The 18,780-nt window shown below is 35.2% G+C and overlaps 2 protein-coding genes across 2 annotated transcripts; both read right to left on the bottom strand.

Moving 5' to 3' along the window:
• Positions 1 to 366: 366 nt before the first annotated feature.
• Positions 367 to 7,530, bottom strand: LOC137716019 (uncharacterized). Its single transcript, XM_068455404.1, has 9 exons — positions 7,055 to 7,530; positions 6,709 to 6,895; positions 6,464 to 6,600; positions 6,267 to 6,379; positions 5,565 to 5,808; positions 2,382 to 2,534; positions 2,186 to 2,265; positions 2,005 to 2,054; positions 367 to 1,546 (listed from the first exon to the last, which is right to left on the bottom strand). The coding sequence occupies exons 1-9, from the start codon at positions 7,469 to 7,471 to the stop codon at positions 1,410 to 1,412; spliced, it is 1,518 nt and encodes a 505-aa protein (XP_068311505.1). The 5' UTR covers positions 7,472 to 7,530; the 3' UTR covers positions 367 to 1,409.
• A 7,473-nt stretch (positions 7,531 to 15,003) lies between these two features.
• On the bottom strand, positions 15,004 to 18,205 carry LOC137716406 (vacuolar protein sorting-associated protein 41 homolog). Its single transcript, XM_068455854.1, has 9 exons — positions 18,039 to 18,205; positions 17,835 to 17,928; positions 17,525 to 17,680; positions 17,380 to 17,442; positions 17,155 to 17,220; positions 16,592 to 16,792; positions 15,506 to 15,583; positions 15,289 to 15,408; positions 15,004 to 15,181 (listed from the first exon to the last, which is right to left on the bottom strand). The coding sequence occupies exons 1-9, from the start codon at positions 18,116 to 18,118 to the stop codon at positions 15,020 to 15,022; spliced, it is 1,020 nt and encodes a 339-aa protein (XP_068311955.1). The 5' UTR covers positions 18,119 to 18,205; the 3' UTR covers positions 15,004 to 15,019.
• Positions 18,206 to 18,780: the final 575 nt, after the last annotated feature.

Genomic DNA, 18,780 nt, shown 5'->3' with positions numbered 1-18,780 from the left:
ATGCAAATTAACAGGCTTTAGTTTCAGTTGTGTGTTTACAAACATACATAACGTATAAACTGAATATTGGCATGCTCACGATAGGCGGTCTTTTCTAGTCTCATTAACAACAACCAGCCATGCATACTCAAAGTTACAAAATGTGTTTAATGGGTTTATTTTCACTTTCTAAATTTTAATCCAACATTCTCCTTCAATTTCAATGTTTTCTTCGGCAATGGTTTTACCTTTTTTGTTTTTTTTTTGGTCAATTGGAGATTTCAACACAGATCACTCAACTGCAAGTTTACAACTGCCCCTTAAAATGGAAGGAGGATACAGAGAGAAAGTAGAGAGAACACGGAGAGAATTTTTGAGAGAGAGAGAGAGAGAGAGAGAGAGAAGGAGAAATGCTTTCTTGCCTTCATTAAGTCTCAAATGATCAAGTTTACAGTATTTAGAGACTTCTCATTTTTTACTCACGAGGAAACTGAGCTGACTACTCGAACAGAAAATAGCTAACTTAACAACCTAAACAGACTTCTAACACCTTCCTTCTTCAATCTGTGAAACTTGGCAATGTTACAATGGTTGATATCTTTACATCCCCTTCAATCTCATGCTTGGACGAGCCAAGCATAAGATTGGCACAACGTTGATGAAACAGCGGTGCAGAAAGATCCTTTGCCGGTATGTCTACAAATTGTTCAGCAAAAGATACATGTTGCACATTCAAATCCCCTCTTGTAACCCTTTTTCTGACAAAGTGGTAATATATCTCAATGTGTTTCACTCTTCAATGGAATACTGAATTAGAAGATAATGCAATGGCATAAATACTATCACAATAAAGCATTAATTGAAGGAACTTATATATAAAGGCACATGGAGATCAAAAGAGCTGCCTAATCCAAGCCAATTCAGCTGCAATGGCAAGAACTCTAATACAAAGGAATATGGAGTGGAGGACAACTTATATAGCACAAATACACTATCACGGTAGCGTTTCATGTTAATAATACAAAAACACATGGACAAGAAATAACACATATTCTTGTGTTATTGACATATGATGCTACTGTGACAGGGTAATTTGTGCCATTGAAGTTCTAGTGGGGATGCCATTGATGCAAGTTCAATATTTTAATGGTGTAAACAATAACAAAAAATTAGGAATTACGTTTGATAGTAGCTATACAGTTTGTAAATACCCCTATGGTTGCCCTTTACAAATTCTAACGAATATGGGATACATCCAAAGGAGAAGAAAACATAGGTTCAAATATTACATGCAACTAATAATCAACGGGTGGCCCTTGTCTTTGAAAATTAATGGATTTTTCCCTGCAGGACACACAGAAAGTTGTAGCTGGGATTTGCCCTAATCAATTTGTTTTCCGTGGTCTTATTGTTTGAAGGGGTAATTTTCATTATTTGAATGCCTGAAGGTCGGCATAGTACTTGGCCAACCATCCTTTGATGATATGCACTTCAGTTTTTCGCTGCTCCACCAACCAGCCTGGATCAGTAGTGTGGCTTGCAGGAAGTATATCCAAGCAATGAGATCCTGTAAAATAAATTTTAATTTTGTACATTAATTTAAACTATTTCCGTATGTCTCTATCCTTCTGGTATTTCCGTTTCTTGTAATATTTTAAGCTGAATGAATTATATTTAGGTGGGATTATTGCCCTATCAATTTTTTTTTCAAATGTAATACATTTGACAGTTTGTTTGATGACTATTTCAGTTTTTTAGTTTTATTTGACATCCATGAATACTGACAAAAACATTTTTCAGTTTTTAGAACAAGATGAAAACTGGAAACCAATCTTGTAGTTTTTGTTTTTAAATACACAAAAAAAAAAAAAAAAAAAAAGGGATTGAATTTGAAATCACTTTTTATTTTCCTGAAAGTTAAAAACTGAAATTAGTTACCGAAAAGTTTTCAAAAGACCCCAAAATATAACATTTTGTTTTTGGTTTTTGGTTTCACCCTTCTGAAATATTGAATTTGACATGTACCATTCTTTGCCTGGACGGCAACAACAGTGCGTGATATGTCCTCCAACACCCTGTGTAATGAGAGTTAAAAACAACGGTTAACTTTGCCAGGTACATCATGCATGAATGTTGGTTTGTCAAGGCAATATTCCTTTAATTTATTTGTGTTTATATAGTAATATGTAGTAATTTTCATGCTTACCCGCCACTACTGTATGGGTCTCTTAGCCCATTGGAGAAAATGATGTTACTAGCAAACCTGTGGAGAGCTAGTTTTATATCCTGTGTTTGGTGTAATTTTTGTTAGCATCAGCAGCAACATATTAAAGTGAATTAAAATATATGAAGAAAAATACTGATGTTAAAATGTTGAATATCATTATAAAGAGGACACTTACATGGCCTCCGAAGTACGTAGTGACCCAACGTGGTCGAGGAGGGACTCCATACTTTGCCTTGCAGGATTTGATGTGGGCTTCCAGATCGAACGGGTCAGGTTGAAACATGGTGTCGTTGCTGATGCTTATGGGTATCACCATGTCACTACACGTCTAAGTACAATGCAGAAAGTCATGAGTCACATCTACAACCTTAAAGCTAGACGGCCCCATTTTATTGTCCAATTTTTGTAGCCCTATAAACCCATCTGTCTGTGTGCGAGAGAGTAAACTTTCCCACTAAAAGATATATTAATAATTGTTGATATTGGCATTGACATTGGTATTGATATTGGTTTTGACATTGATGTTTGTATCATGATGGATTTTTTTTTAATACAACAACGTATTTACATTATAATTGTAGGGAATTTGGATCAAAAACTACATAATAGGCTTACCGTAGTAACTTGATATTGATACGTTATCTACCTAATTCGAATCTAAGTTCTCAGGAATATTAAGATCGTTATTAACATTAGCTTTGCCCCTGAGAATCCATATTCATTTATGCAAATTTTATTTTTTTTAATATATGCGGTCGTCTTATTTCTTTTCCGTCACTAGCTAGAATAAAATCAGATTTAATTTGCAGTCAATTTCTCTTTCTTTCTCTGCATTGGGTTGTTAACAACTTTCAATTATATAAATATTTGGCTCAAGTACTAAGTAAACACTAAGTAAACACTAAACAAGAAAGACACTGTCAGTGTATGAATGGGATTCTACAGCATATGTATGACAATATTAGAATAACAATAATTAAGTTATTTGTATTCAACCATTTAATCAAGTTTTCTTGAATAATTTTAGGAGGAAACTGGACATCTCCGATCTTTCCTATACATAACATAGTACGGCACATACATTTCTTCCATGATTTATTGAATTTCTACTTATTGTAAAATTATCAAGTTTTTTATATTCGATCATATTATCATAGGTAAAGAAACACTTTGTAGCTCTTTTTCGGGAAACACTTTCAAGTAGGGGTGGGCAAACGGGTAGTGGAACCGCGGGTCGGAGCGGGTAATCTAGGTTCGGGACGGGTACAGGGCGGTTCCAATTTTTTGGAGAGTAAATGGGGCGAGGCGGGGCGGGGCAATGGCAATTAAGGTTCAGGCCTGAGTCCAAATATTGAGAAGAACATGCCCCCGGACCGGCCCATTTCTTAGTCCATCATCTAAGATCCCATCCCCCAGTTTGTAACTCAGACTCTTTCTCGTTTCCTCCCACCCACAAAGTCTTTGTCACTCGTCTTCTCCTCCTTGACCTCGACAACATCAAACTTAGAACCGCCGCTGCCGTCGCACCACCTATCTCTCGATTCTCCTCCTCAACGAAGACCCCCATCATCAGCACCTCGAGATGGTCAAACACCACCATCATCAACGCCATGCTAGTCGAAGTCGACCACCATGCTCTCTGTTCTTAGTCTTCCAATGTCTCCTCTCATATCTTAATTTTCTGCAAGATTGGGCATCTAGCCCATCTGGGTTTTCATTAATTTGCAGGTACCGTATTGTGGGAAATATGAGATGGAGTTTTTTTCTTCTTCTTTTTTTCTGAATTTGTTGTGGAGTTTAGATTAAGGAAAAATTGAAGGACAATGTCTCTTGCATGTTGTTAACGGTGTAGGGATCTTGCAATGGGTATAAACTCATATCCCTTTTGGTGATTTTGAAAAGGAACTAGAGACAAAGTGATTGATTTTGTTGATTTCGGATAAAGGGTGCCATGATTTTATATGTATGGATCCACAATGGGAAGTACATACAAGGCGGTGATGGAGTTCGGGTTTATCGTGACGGTGAAGCGGATGAAGGACTCGAGGAGGTACCCGAGGATGGAGGAGACATGGACTTGCTAGGAAGATAAGGCACCCACACTTGGACCCGCGGGGACCCATAGGACCAGCCCGTTTCAAAAGGGTCGGGTTAGGTCCGGATCCCATTTTGAAAAACCCAAAACCCGTCTCGTCCTGCCCCATCCTGTTTTATTTACAAACAGGTTCGGTCTGGTTTCTTCAATTTTGGGCCCAACCTGGCCCGTGCCCACCCCTACTTCCAAGTTCATATTTTTTTAAAGCACTTATTAAGTGTTTGTTTTTTCAAGAAGCACTTTCAAATGTTTTCTAAAACGCACATGAATTTGTAATATAAATATCTACATGTTCTTACAGATGTAATGAAAAACAAACTCGAAGTACGATAGATTAGTTATACATGTGTGAACATAAATGTGACTTAATGAAAAATAAATGTGACTTTATGAAAATTGGAATTATATGATACGCAAATGCAACACACAAAAGAAAAGGCAGTATGATCCACATCAATTTGTCTTTCATCAAGTCAACCCTTTGAATGATGATTACTCAACCTTGGCAAATTATTTGTTAAGCAACCTAGCTAGCATGCGCGCATGTCAATGCATGTGACCACATGAAAGCCATCTGATTTTTATCAAGTGGTGGTGGACTACTCTTTTGAACAAATCAGCGTAAATATTTGACTACTCTTTCCCTATGATAATATTATCCTCCAAATTAAAACATGTACATGTGTTTGGGTGGGCTTTGCACAGAGTTGCGCATGCGCGGAGTAGGGTATGTGTGACGCGACGATGAAGGATTCAAAGTCTACGCCTAAATTAAATTTGAATATTCGAACTTGAGACATTTTTTTTAATTTTAAAAAGAACCATAAACTTAATTAAGTCAAAGGTCAATATACGAAACTATTTTTGAAACTTAGTACTGTAGTGGTATTAGACTTCGCAATGCTAAAAAATCCTTCTAAGAGGTTTTAGATTCAAATGCTCTCCACCTTAATTAAAGAAAATCTAGTGGATGGTTAAATGTTTATCCTTAATACTAATATCCTAATATATAGGATGTTAGGTTTCTACCTATGCATATCAAGTTCGAAATTCTTCCATCCCGTAAATTATTGTAGTAGTCTCTGACTCTCCCCTTCCCCCTAATAATAGTAAATTGTAAAATAAATACAAAATCGAATAAAAAATTGAAGCTATAAAATTGGTCTTGTAATGTATGCAAGCATTGGTATTACTTTTTAAGTTTGTCATAATTAATCAATTATGAGATGGTGACAAGATAACTAAATTAATGTAACTAATTACCTGCCATCCCCACCCTATATCTGTTTCAGATAGGTTTCTGGGTTGATTAACATAGCACGACCTGTTTCCTATGTATGCAACAAGGCCTGCAAATATTTTGCTTAGAGTATCATTTCCAGAAGAAGCTCCATCAATTCCTCCACAGACAACAGTAACTGGATAACTTGGTGGACTGTCGTATTGAGCTGCCTGAGCATACATTGATTGCAAGTAATCCTTCAGCTGAGAAGAATTGTTCAACAAACTAAAAAACAATAAAACAATGAATTAATAAGAGATCATTCATCTCGGGAAATTGACTCTATATAAGGCTTTTTATAAACGAAACTGCTATTGTACACTCTAAAAATCTCATTTTTTAATCCTCACAAATGTATTTTTCTTTCTAAATATAATAAGTTTAGAGTGTAAAATAAGAATTTTAGAGTGACAATAACAATTCCGTTTATAAATCTCAAATGTTGAAATGATCATCAGATAATGACATATCAACAAATCTCAAAAAGCAACCAATTCTGCAACTGAGATTTGTATTTTGTATTGTTTCAGCCAATTTCCCAATAGCAATACAATTTCCTCAGACTTAAGTAAATGAAAAAAAGTGCAAATAATTCTTATTGATACAAAGAAATATCAAGCTAGCTAACTAGTCTAGAAATTATGTAAATCCCAACATACAATGTCAAGGTTTACTACACTAACCTGCAAGTGTGGAACTTCTTGCTAAGAATTGAGAGGCCTCCATCCTTAGAGGCAATTTCATCAATTTCAGACCATGATTTCTTAATTGTTTGGTAGCAAGTCTCACTCGCTTCCTGCACATGCATTCCAAAAAGTTATATAACTCCAATTGATGTCATACATTGAAGTTAAAACGTCATCAAAGAAAAAGACTTTACTTGAAAATCCTTGGTCACAATGGAAAAATATCCCTTTTCTGGTGGGATAATGTTATCAAAGTAAAGAATTGGAGCTGACGAGGCTAGAGCTCCCACTGCGACATGGGGATATTTGAGCCGAAACCATGAAGCAAGCACTGTATCAAAAATGGAAATTCAAAAGGGAGAATAAAAAACATGGCCAAAAAGTTACTTATCTTAATTACTAAAACAATATTCGTGAAGGTGAATCTGCAGTCACTCACTTCCACCGTATGATCCACCGATAACAATCACCGGAGAATCTTCAGCGTGAAGTTGCTTCTTTACATGTATGAGGACCTCTGCATAATCTGCTATTGCCTGGGCTGAATTGAAGTATCCAATAGTGCTTGCATTTTTAAATGCTTCTTCCCTTGATCCGAACGGGATTGATTTCCCATAGTACCGGTGCTGATGAGAAAAATAAAAGTCTCAGACTAAGTAATGATATAGAACTCACTTGATCAACAGTCCAAATTAATAATAATCTTATAACATGTAAATTAATGTCCGGCAAGAAAACTACTTCCCTTAGTTCTATGTTGCGGCCGGAAATTCTTTTGTGCATACCTCAATGAATATCTGGAGAGCTTGGAACTGATAGGCGTTTTCACTGAGAAAGCCGACACTAGCAAGATCGGTGTCAATTGATTCTTCTGCGCCCAAGTAAGCAAATATTGGTGCACTAACATTGGAGCCACCCCAGTACTTGGAGTTGATCAAATATCTTTGTTGAAAAGTAGTGAAGCTATCGGGCCTGAAGTCGAAATGGTCAAGTGTTTGGGTGTAGTAAAATGTTTCAAAATCATTTTGATCAAGTGCAGACAAAGCTTTTGGTTGGTCATTTGCAAAATAATTTCCATGTACAAATGTTCCTCCAGTAGGACTCAGCCTTGGGATTTTCAAGGGTGAACCAGAAACCGAGTTTGTGATAAATAGAGATATGATTGGTAGAAGGAATAGAAGGAAAGATATAAATGGGTTCATGGCAAGGTTGTAGAAGAGAATAATTTTAGGGTTTCAGTTGTGTGTTTTGGAATCTGGTACTAAGCACAGCCATGCATGTATAATACATATACACAAATATAATATATATGTATATATATATAAATAAATGTACAATAATCAACCAGAGACTTGGACTATTGACTTTAGTGGTCGGTTGGTAAAAGAACTCAATATTAAAAAAGTTTGATATTATCTCCTCTCTTATCTATCGACTTCATAGACTTCGTAAAAGCACAAAAGAATTGATAGCGAACTCAGTCTTGGTTGGAGAAGTTTTCATGTTTTACTCACACGAATGCGAATATGAAATACATACATTTATAGCTAGTTTAATAAAAAGTTGTTACCATAGATGAGTTAATAGCTCATCCTACAAGTATCTTGATAAATATCATGTACTTTGTCAATTAAAAGAAAGTTCTGATTCTGCCATGAAAATGTCATTTCAATCCAAACATTTCCAAAAATAAAATACAGTTCTTTTGATATAACTGTTGACCCTAAAAATTACAAAGCCTACGTGGCGCGCAGGCCGAGTAACTAATAAGCTAACTACGTCCTTCGGTTGAGTGCGAGGCGTGCCAAATCGTCGGTCGAGGAGTAAAATTTGTTGATGTTGCATTGAGCGCGTTGCTGACTTCTTTATCTTGCGATTGCGGCAGAGGAAGGAACAAATCTCGGCCTTTGGATTCTCGAGCCTGAAGACAAGGCTGCTAGTTCTGCGAAATTCAATATCAAATTCGGCTCTTAGAGTGCCGAATGTAGTAACCTGGTAACACCTCACTTCGCCGAGAAGGCTAATGAGATGACCTCTGCCACTAAGGATTCGAAAATCCTTCTCGACCGAGACTTGGATAGATAACCAGTCGGCCTCAACGCAGTGCTGTTTATCCAAACTGAAGGTGTTCCTCGATTGGTTGATTCTACGACAACAATGTTATTTATCCAAACTGAAGGTGTTCGCCGGTTGCCTTCACAGTGCTGTTTATCCAAACTGAAGGTGTGTCGACGGAAAAAGAAAAAAAAAATCTCAAGTTGTTTGAGAGGTTTGCGCAGGGCAATTGTGTGTTGAATTGGAGGTCCTTTTTGTCATTGCCACTGCCTCTATTTATAGATTTTGTAATGCTTAGCCACTGAAATAAAGTATTCCAGTTCCATTCTAACTCTCAGCGTCCATATATTGTGATAAAGAACCTTTTTGATAATATCCCTCAAAGTCAAGATTCCTCGGGTCAATGTCGTGTGCTCCTTTCATCTTTGTAGAACACCAATCTAATCCAAAGATTGGTTATAATATTTAAATGTCGTGGATCTCTGTCATCCAAATTTCATGTACGAATGACATTCCAATTTGCATCATTACCTTGACTTCAACATTATCCCAAAACCATGCATCTTGACTATTCAAACCTCATCTTAATGCATCACCACCATGCATTAAAAACCTAGCCTACCTAGGTTTCTCATCTCACCATTATCCAAGCCTTGCAAATCCCATGCTATGCTACGTGTTCAGAATCCAAGCCGAGTTGCTCTAATCCACACGGTACACTGCTAACAAATCCAAATTAAATCGGACTATTCCACTTGCTTCGGGATATAATTCGCACCCTATTTATCTAGTTGAAAAAGATGCTAGGATAATTCATATTAAAAGATAATTATTATGATAAAAACCATAATATTATCCTTTAATAATGATAAAAAATTATCTCCACTTTTCCATCCGACGATTGAGAGCTATGCTCACTCAACGACTTTGATTGCACGGGCCGATGGTGTAAATTTGGATCCAAACAATAACCCAATGTAACACTTGGCTTAAAGCATTCCTCTATTTTGTAGGTAAATTATTTTGCACATATTATTACATATACTAGGCACATTTTGTTATTATTATACAATGTGTGCAATCAATCAACATTCCTTTATTTTGGTAAATTATTTTGCATGTATTATTACCTATGGTAGGCACATTTTGATATTATTATATATATTATGTGCAAATAATTTACCTATATATATATATATATATATATATATATATATATTGCAAAATACAGGAATATTAATTAGTTTTAAATCAAATAATATATTTATTTTGTAGGTATTATTTTGCATGTTTTATTACATAATTTATTAGGAACTTATATTATTATAATATTAAATCAAATAATATTTATTTATTTTTTAGGGATTATTTTGCATGATTTATTACATAATTTATTAGGAACTTATATTATTATTATATGTATGTGCAAAATAATTTACCTATTTATATGTAAAATATTGGTAATTTTGAATAAAACCCTCCTCACCTGAAGCTACGAAAATCTTTGTTGAATAAAAGAGTCATACACACAAAGCTAACATTTTATATTTGTAGAATATACTAATTTACATGTCAGCATCATTTGAAATGAACCAAAAAATGCTAACTTATATTGTTATTATATATATGTTGTGCAAAAGAATTTACCTCTATTGATATTTAAAATATTGGCAATTTTGAATAAAACCCTCCTCGCCTGAAGCTACAAAAATCCTTATTGAGAATCGTATGCACAAAGCTAACAATTTTATATTTGTAAGATATACTAATTTACATGTTAGCGTCATTTGGAAAGGAGACAAAAAATGCTCAATTTTACACAAATGTGAAACAACTATATTACATTTATAACATTTGAAAACAAAACTCCGATATCACGTAATTTTTGTTACTAATATGCATAGAAATCACGACATTAAAATTTTTCTTTTCTAAATCCGAATAAGCTATTTGAAAACATTTAACTTAATGAAATAATGTAAAATAAATGTAGATAAGAAGTAATAGACCCGAAGTCAATGTTATTAAGGATAATTTAGATATTTAAAAATATGAATTTGGTTTACATAGCAACATCCTAATACACACACACACAAAAATATATAATATATAAATGTACAATGACATCTCAAAGAAAGGAGACTTTGGCATTGTATTGACTTTAATGGCTGGGATAATTGCTTAAAGGTAAAAGAACTTAATTACAAAAACTGGACATAATCCACTCACTTATCTATCAACTTAATAAAAGCACAAAAGAATTTATAGCGAACCAATCTTGGATGGAGAGGTTTTCATGTTCGACTCACAAGAATGCGATTATGATACATACATTTGTCATTAGTTTGATGTTAAGTTGTTGCCTTATCTTTGTAATTCTATAATTTGTCAATTAAAAGAAAGTTATGATTCTGGCATGAAAATTTTGTTTCAATCCGAACATTTCCAAATAAAAAGAAATTATATGAAATAATAGAGATTCTGAAAATTCTGAAGTATTCATTTGACCCAAAAAAAGATCAATGTATCCTATCAGAAATGGGTCGAAACAAGATAGAGCAAGAAAGAGGTAATGGCAACTACCCTTTGGAGAAGGTGAAATTGATGTTGTCTAGTCAATTTCCAATTTATATATATTTTATTTTATTTTATTTTTTTTGTCAGACGATAGATTTTGTTAGATTAGATGTTAAATTAGTCATAAACGGGATTTAAATCCACGCCATCATGTAAGGCTTCAACACCTTCCCACCATTATGGTAAAAGGTCATTTGCACTTCCCTATTTATATTGCAAACTACATATTTATTTGATAAATACAATTACTAAAAAATTAACCTTTTTCATTGACATTTGTGACTACATTTGCTTTTAGTGGTTATAGTTTATTTTTGGGTTAAACTCTGTTTACTGCCCTAAAGTTTCGTGGTTTTCAACAATTAGTACATGAAGTTTTTTTCGTCCCAGAGTCATACCTAAAGTCTTAATTTTGGGACAGTCTTATACATCCGTTAAGTTTTCCGTTAGAACTTCTATTAACTGATGACGTGGTGCCCACATGGACAATTACTAGGCACCACATGTCAATATAGGCCCACTTTAATATTTAAAAAAATAATTAAATAATTAAAAAAAAAAAAAACAAAAAAAAAAAAAAACAAACAGCCGTCTCCTCCCTCATCCACACACACCCAAAACCCCTTCGTCTTCCCCCACCCTCCACCCCTTCATCCCCTCCACCCCCTTCTCGACCTTGTGCTTGTACGAGATCAGGCTTTTTCGACTGTCTGTGGCCGGCAGAAGCACCTGCAAATGCTTAACAAGCGCCGAAACTGCTCCACAGTCCACCATAATGTCCACAAGCTCCTCTACATACAAATTACCAAAAAAAACCCTAAGCCCCAAACAATCTCACAAGATTTCGCTCAGATTAAAGATGAACAAATTGTTAACTCCAAGAACACCAGCCAAAATAAAGGACAACAACGAGCACGCTACATTCTTTGGCGGTGAAAGAGAGGCCATGGGCGGTCGGGTTGCGCGGATGAAAATATGAACTCCAGAATCTGAACCTGCTCGCGAACCCACCGACGAGATCTGAGCGATCGTCTTGCGGTTCGACGACGGTTGGGATTTTCCAGTCCAGTTTGCCCTTGATCATTTCATCTCTGAAGTCTTCTTCGAGCTTCCGCTTCAACCCTCTTCTGGTAATGATGATTCACACCTAAGAGCATTCCATGGAGGACGGGAGAAAGGGTAAATTTAGAGAGGGTGAGGGAAGACGAAAGGAAGGGTGTTGGCGAAGTCAAAGACGTTCGTGTTGGTGCACTTGGCCATGGCGACGTAGGAGGCCGAGGCCGAGGCCGAGGCTACGGCGCCGATGTACTTGACAACGATGTGGGTTAGGGTTTCGAGGGGTCGGGTTTTGGATTGGAGGTGTTGGGCTTTGGCTATGGCGAATTGGAACTCTGGTGGGGTTGGGTTTTGGATCGGAGGTGCTGGGCTTTGTTCGAGTTTTGCGGTTTTGCATCGTGATTTGGATTTTTGGGACATGGTGGTGGTGGGGTTGGCGGATTGGGAGAAGAATTGATGTTGCAGAGGAGGAATGGGAAGGTGGTTTTGAATTTTGAAATTTTGAGGTTCTTTTTTTTTTTTTTAATTTTTAATTTCCACGTGGACCCTTTAATGACATGTGGCACCCCTTCATTGTCCACATGGGCGCAACGTCACAATTAACGGAAGACTTAACAGTTTAACTAACGGATGTATGAGACTATCCCAAAATTTATACTTTAGGTATGACTCTGAGACGAAAAAAACTTGATGTACTAAATGTTGAAAACTACAAAACATGAGGGTAGTAAACAATCTTTTGCCTTTTATTTTTTCTATAAGAGTGAGTAGATTTGAGAGCTTAAGAAAAAAATAATTTGGACGGTAGCCGGTTATCCTTTTTTTAGTTTTAAATGGAGGTTACATTCAACAGCGCATGTGCTATCGTCTTAATATGATTTTATAAAATGTTCAAACTGAATAACTTTTTACAAATATAATAAGGAGAATAGACAATTCTAATTGTGAAAATACATTAATAACAAATGAATAGACAAATAACTTCCCCCATTAAATCAATACAAGTTCTTCGATGAACACCACATATTTGAGGACCATTAAAATTTCAATGATCAAGACGGCGACCGTGACACTTGAAGTGCAAGTATGTTTGTGACTTAAAACATTATCCTCTGTGCCACTTGCTTGTTTTGTTTCTAAAAAATCATTTTCTTTTGATTTTGATTTTTTGCTCACATTTTAATCGAAAGTGGCATGTTTTGTTTCAAAAAAAATCATTTTCTTTTCATTTGGATTTTTGACTCACATTTTAATCGAAATTTGATAACAACCTTCCTCTTTATAAAATGACTCCTAAAGACGTAAGTCATAAAATGAAAGATAAATGAGTCTTATCTTCACTTTGAATTATTTGATTCAAAAACATAGCTGTAAGAACGAAAGTTCAACCTCAAGATGTGATAAGTCCACATTGAGGTACCAAATGAAACGACTCTGTCCATAAGAACTCTTACCGTAGGAAAAGAAAAACACTTCGAACTCAATATTTAGAGACAACCCAGCTTTCCTTGTAGCAATAGAATAAAACTACTAAAATTGGATTAAAGTAAATCAAATCTGGAATATTTATTGACAACCTATAAATTCGGTTGAATCAACGAGAAAAGCCAGAAAACAAGTGTCATCTGATCTGGAATCAAATTGTTGACAAGTTTATGTCTGGTCCTAAATCACTATTTGTTAAAACGATGTAATCATGGTTAACAATCACAAGTGATTTCCGACCATTAGATCAAATGAACTGAAGATGATCAATGGCCAAAAATTATCAAAAACGTGTGAGAGGTAAAACAAGTGCATGAATAGCACCATCCAGAATAAAAAAGGATCACTAATCAACTGGATAAAATGCTGTGAATTCTAATGTTCCTTGAGGAAGACATACAAAGTAATGACAACAAACAAAACGTAAAATTGCTTCTCCGTCAACCTCCACTTCCCGAATATTGTCACAGCCCAAAGAACCTCTAACATTAGCAATGCAGGTACATATCAACTCAAACAAACCAGCAAAACTTGCACTACAGAAACTAGCCCGGATGGCATCAATCCTCAAAAGCTAGCCAAAAAATAAAAGCCGCTTTCCACAATATGTATATCTATGATACAAGAATGGGCCACTATGAGCACAACAAAAGATAAATAAAGCCTCACATTGAGCGTGCATTAAAAAACTGAATCAAAAGAAGAATAAGCATGCAAACATTCACATCACGCGCATGGATCACTTCACTCCACTAGCAGCAGTAGTACATAAGATACAACGCATACATAAGATCACCAGCTGAACATCCTAGTTGTTCATATTGGCTATTCCACAATCTAAGAATCAAAACACTACACACTCTAGCTATCCGTAATCTCTACTTGTGTTGGCACAAATGGAACAATTCTAATGTATATACTTTCACCATCAAAATACAAAGAAAACATGATAGCCCTTGAATTTGTGATAATCACATACAAAGTCAAGAAATGTCTATAGAAGAAAAGGACCCATCTCTACGTCTCTGTTTATTTATTTATTTATCTAATTTAATAGGAAATAATTATCAAAAATTAACAGGGGAAGAGGTGTGAATAGCACCACCCAATTAAATCAAGCAAGGGATGTACTATTGTATCTACAGGAAATCTAGACACGAAGAGGCACGGGGTCAGGGTTTTAACAAAAGAAGAAACATTATTACATAATCAATGCTATAAGCATGCATAACAAACACAATACTTTGCTACCATATCAGTCAATGGAATCTCCAAGATGATCAAAATTTATAGAAGGCCCAATATCAACATTATGAAGAATCCAATGAGTAGGCCAATACCAACATTTCATTCAGCTTAAAATACCAAAATTCAAACATGCTAGGAATTCTATAAAAAGGGAAGAATTCCATTAATTGATAAGAGATGGATTACAAGAAAGAAATACACCACCACAATATTCTGATCTAACTGACCTAGGAATCTCCAATCCGTTGGGAACCATATTCACAATATAGAGAGGATCTAGGTTTCCAACTGTGTGCTCCAATAACATGCCCACCTGTTAATTAGTAGAATCAAAAAATTAGAGGATACTGAAGAGGACTTACAGCAAACTTTGCATAAATACCAAATCTGCAGGCTAGCCGGAATAATACCATTTCAGGTTTATCAAGACACTGCTGGATTAACTCCTCCCAGAGTTCATCATCATGTTGCATATTTACAAACTCTACAGCCTGTGTGCACAACCATAACTCATCTTGTTATTGCCACAATTCAAAGTGAAGAGATAGCAAATAACCCCAAAGGAACAACTAAAGACATATGTTGTAAGAATAGGTACCTCTTCAATATCCCCAAGTTTATTTATGATTACAGCAAGGGCTTGTTTAGCATTTCCCATTCTTCCAAGAATGAACACTTGCTCCCTTAAAAGATCTCTTCCAATACAAATTTCATATGCCTGATATATATATATATATATATATATATATCACAAGTCAATGCATTGAAGAGCATTTAAATTTCATGATAACTGATTATTTATGAACTGTTCAAACCTTCTCCAGGGTATAATGTTGACTACTACGAAGAAAAGGAAGAAGCATCTTTGGATCATATTCTGCATAAAGCTCTACCTACCACAATAAACAAATGACACCACAAGAGTTAAACGGCATGCACACCAGCTGTAGATACAATTTCACCACTCGGCACAACATAGTTCGAGAACTAAATACAAGCTCTTGCAGGAGAAGTAATAGAACAAAATAAAAATAAATACCTTAAGAGATTCCTATATGGAAACTGTTAAAACAATTATATGGTACCAAATACATACTATTTACCAATAGCAAAGACCTGCAGTTTCAGTTTCAATCTTTCACTCATAACAAAAACATGAAAACCAGCCATATAAAAGTCCAACCCTAAAAGGGAAAACCAGTTCTTTCTTAAACTTGGAAATACTAAACAATCTTATAATGTCCGATATAATCACCCCGAGCGCATACGGATGTATTAGGATACAACTCATAGTACCCAATTTACATGAGAATGACAGTCTTCTCTACAACGGGAAATGACAAGGCAACTATCATGGTACCTACCATGCATTTAGTTAAATTAGAACACAAAACTGTTTAATATAATAACCATCTGAAATCCTAACCAAAAGCTCCCATAAACCTAGTTGATTACATTTGTCTGCCATAAATCAGTTTTGGCATTATCTTGATAAGATATATAGAAACTAACGCACAAATTAAACCCTATAAATTATGCAATCGTAGTATGAGTAAGTAGGGATCGTTCTTTTCCGGGGATTAGAAAGGGATTCTAATCAACACAAAATAAACTTATAAAACTGAAAACTAAGTTAAATTAACAACAAAACAACGACTGGGGGGATTTTGGACGAATTTAATTCAAACAAAAGTAAAATGGAGCAAGTAAATTAAGTTGTGAATGAAATATGGTTGATATCCAGAAAGATTCAACTACGTTTTGCAGGAAGTTGATAGAGTTAAGGCAATGATCAATTAAGTATAAGTAACTTCATAGCCCATACAATGAGAATTTCAAAGAACAGAAGCCAATATAATTAATTACATGGGCAACTAAGTTATTTTAGCTTTCCACAATACCTGCATATCATGAAATTCTTTTCCAGAATGAGGATCTGCTTCAAATAGTGGATGCAAGTATGCATGCAAGAAATATCTGGAATCACACTTATCACTTGCATGCAAAAGTTGTTTAACAACTTCAGATGGAGTTATTAAATCCTTGTTTTGGATCAACAAAGGAACTGCCAGCTTGCAATCTAGCATCATTAACTGGACAACCTGAAAACACAGAGGCGACAACCAAGCACACAAAATTAGCATGGCCGAGCATGATAGTAAAAATAAAACACCCATAAATTGAAAATTATTCCTCTCTTATTTATCAATTACACACATCCCCAACCCCTAATATAACATTAAGTAGGTAATATTGATGTTTTCTATATTAGAGAGAGAATGACAACACCATCATTGATATCAGAACCAACGTTTCGGTGAAATTATGAAGGTTACCTCCTTGGGAAAATCACAAAAAGACCATTATTAATGTTGGAAACATAGACATATCTATGGATAGCAGTAAACAGAGAAACTATAAATTCCAATTTACAACATATAAATTGTGAACATATTTACCATACCTTTTCCCTAATAGAATCATACAAATTGTGCTTTTCAATGAAAGAAAATATGTCTGGCTTCAAAAGCTGTAAATCCAAAAAAGATCAAAAGAAATTTCCAGTTAATCAACAGCTCAATTCCCAAATTACATTAAGAAGATGTTAAATATTATGTAATCAATTCTAACTGTCGCTGTGCTTTGTGAATAAAGGTGTTGCACGTGAATATGCATCAAGAACACCTACATCAGCATATTGTGCAAATGCTTTCTCATATTGCCCATCAATCTCATACAACACTGCTAGTGCCTGAAAAAGGGAAGCGATGTCAAAAAAATCAGAATTATCATAATTAAAAACTCATATTCCAAGTAGATAATTCCTGACTGACCTCCTGAAGGGCATCTGTCATGGACGATGTATTAAGCTGAGGTTCTATAGCTGAGATAACAGGCAATGAAGAGTAGATCACGGGTGGCCAAGATTTAACAGTTGACAAAAGCTCCTTATGAAAAGATGGATTTGTAGCGAGAGCTACAAGAGCAACCTTACAGCACAGAGAAGAAAAGATAAATAAACAAAAAAAAAAAAAAAAAAAAAAAAAAAAAAAGAGATATCAAGCCTTTCTTGGTTGTCAAATAAATGATTTTAAAAAAGATGTAGCAGCTCACACTGCAATTAAAAATGTTATCCTCACAAACCTCATAAGCAGTATCACGAAGTCTTGGGTTTTCTGTTGGAATGTATGGGACTAATACGGGAAGCTGACGCAAATGAGCAAAGTGGAAAACCCATCTGTGAAGCACAGTCCGCTCCAAGTTATTTGGACGAATTGCATGCTTGAATTTCCAATTATTTACTGGGAAGATTGTAAAAAATGGGTCACAGAAAATGATAGTTAATACCTTTCCCATGCCGAAGCAGATCCTCGCAACAATTTAGGACATACAGATGCGGCTTCAGCATATTTTCTTTCCACAATCATATGATCAAGGTATCTAGAACCAACCTAGAGAAACGAAAGGAAAATTAAGCAAACTGTGCAATTAACTAAATCTACAGGAATTTTAACAGTGGAAGTATAAGGGAATAAGCTCATGAATTACATAACAAAGCCAAAAAATCTTACAGAGCTTCTCCGTAAGTTTTCTTTGGTTATATCTATGTTGTTTGTCATTTCCCTTATTGTTAATAATCTCATAAGACCAAGGTGCATAAGAAACTAAGTGATCCATATTCATATATGACACAACTCGCTCAAGTGGACTCAATGTCAAAGCTAAGAAAAAGTGGTACTCCATAATTTTAGCCAGAAGGCTAAAAATTGAGCAGCTAAGAAACTTGTCGATATGGTAGGTGTTTTAATATCAAAGTCAATATGGTAGTTGTATCAACAGGAATATGGCCAGGGACAACCAGAAATTTTTTTCTAGTGGACTTTGAACAATGTAAGTAAAACTATTGACAAAATTTTTTTGGAGTGAAACTCTTAAAGAAAGAGGAATCCAATAAGGGACACAAACCAGTAATCACATCATGTGGTCACTAGAATTCACTTGTTAATTGTAATAGACACATAATCTATTACATAGTCTGGTAAGAAATAGGTACTCCAGTATGACTTAAGGGGGAAAAAACCAACAAAAA

This window comes from Pyrus communis, chromosome 14 (assembly GCF_963583255.1).
Source record: "Pyrus communis chromosome 14, drPyrComm1.1, whole genome shotgun sequence".
Lineage (NCBI taxonomy): Eukaryota > Viridiplantae > Streptophyta > Magnoliopsida > Rosales > Rosaceae > Pyrus > Pyrus communis.
This window is presented reverse-complemented; position numbering and strand designations above follow the sequence as displayed.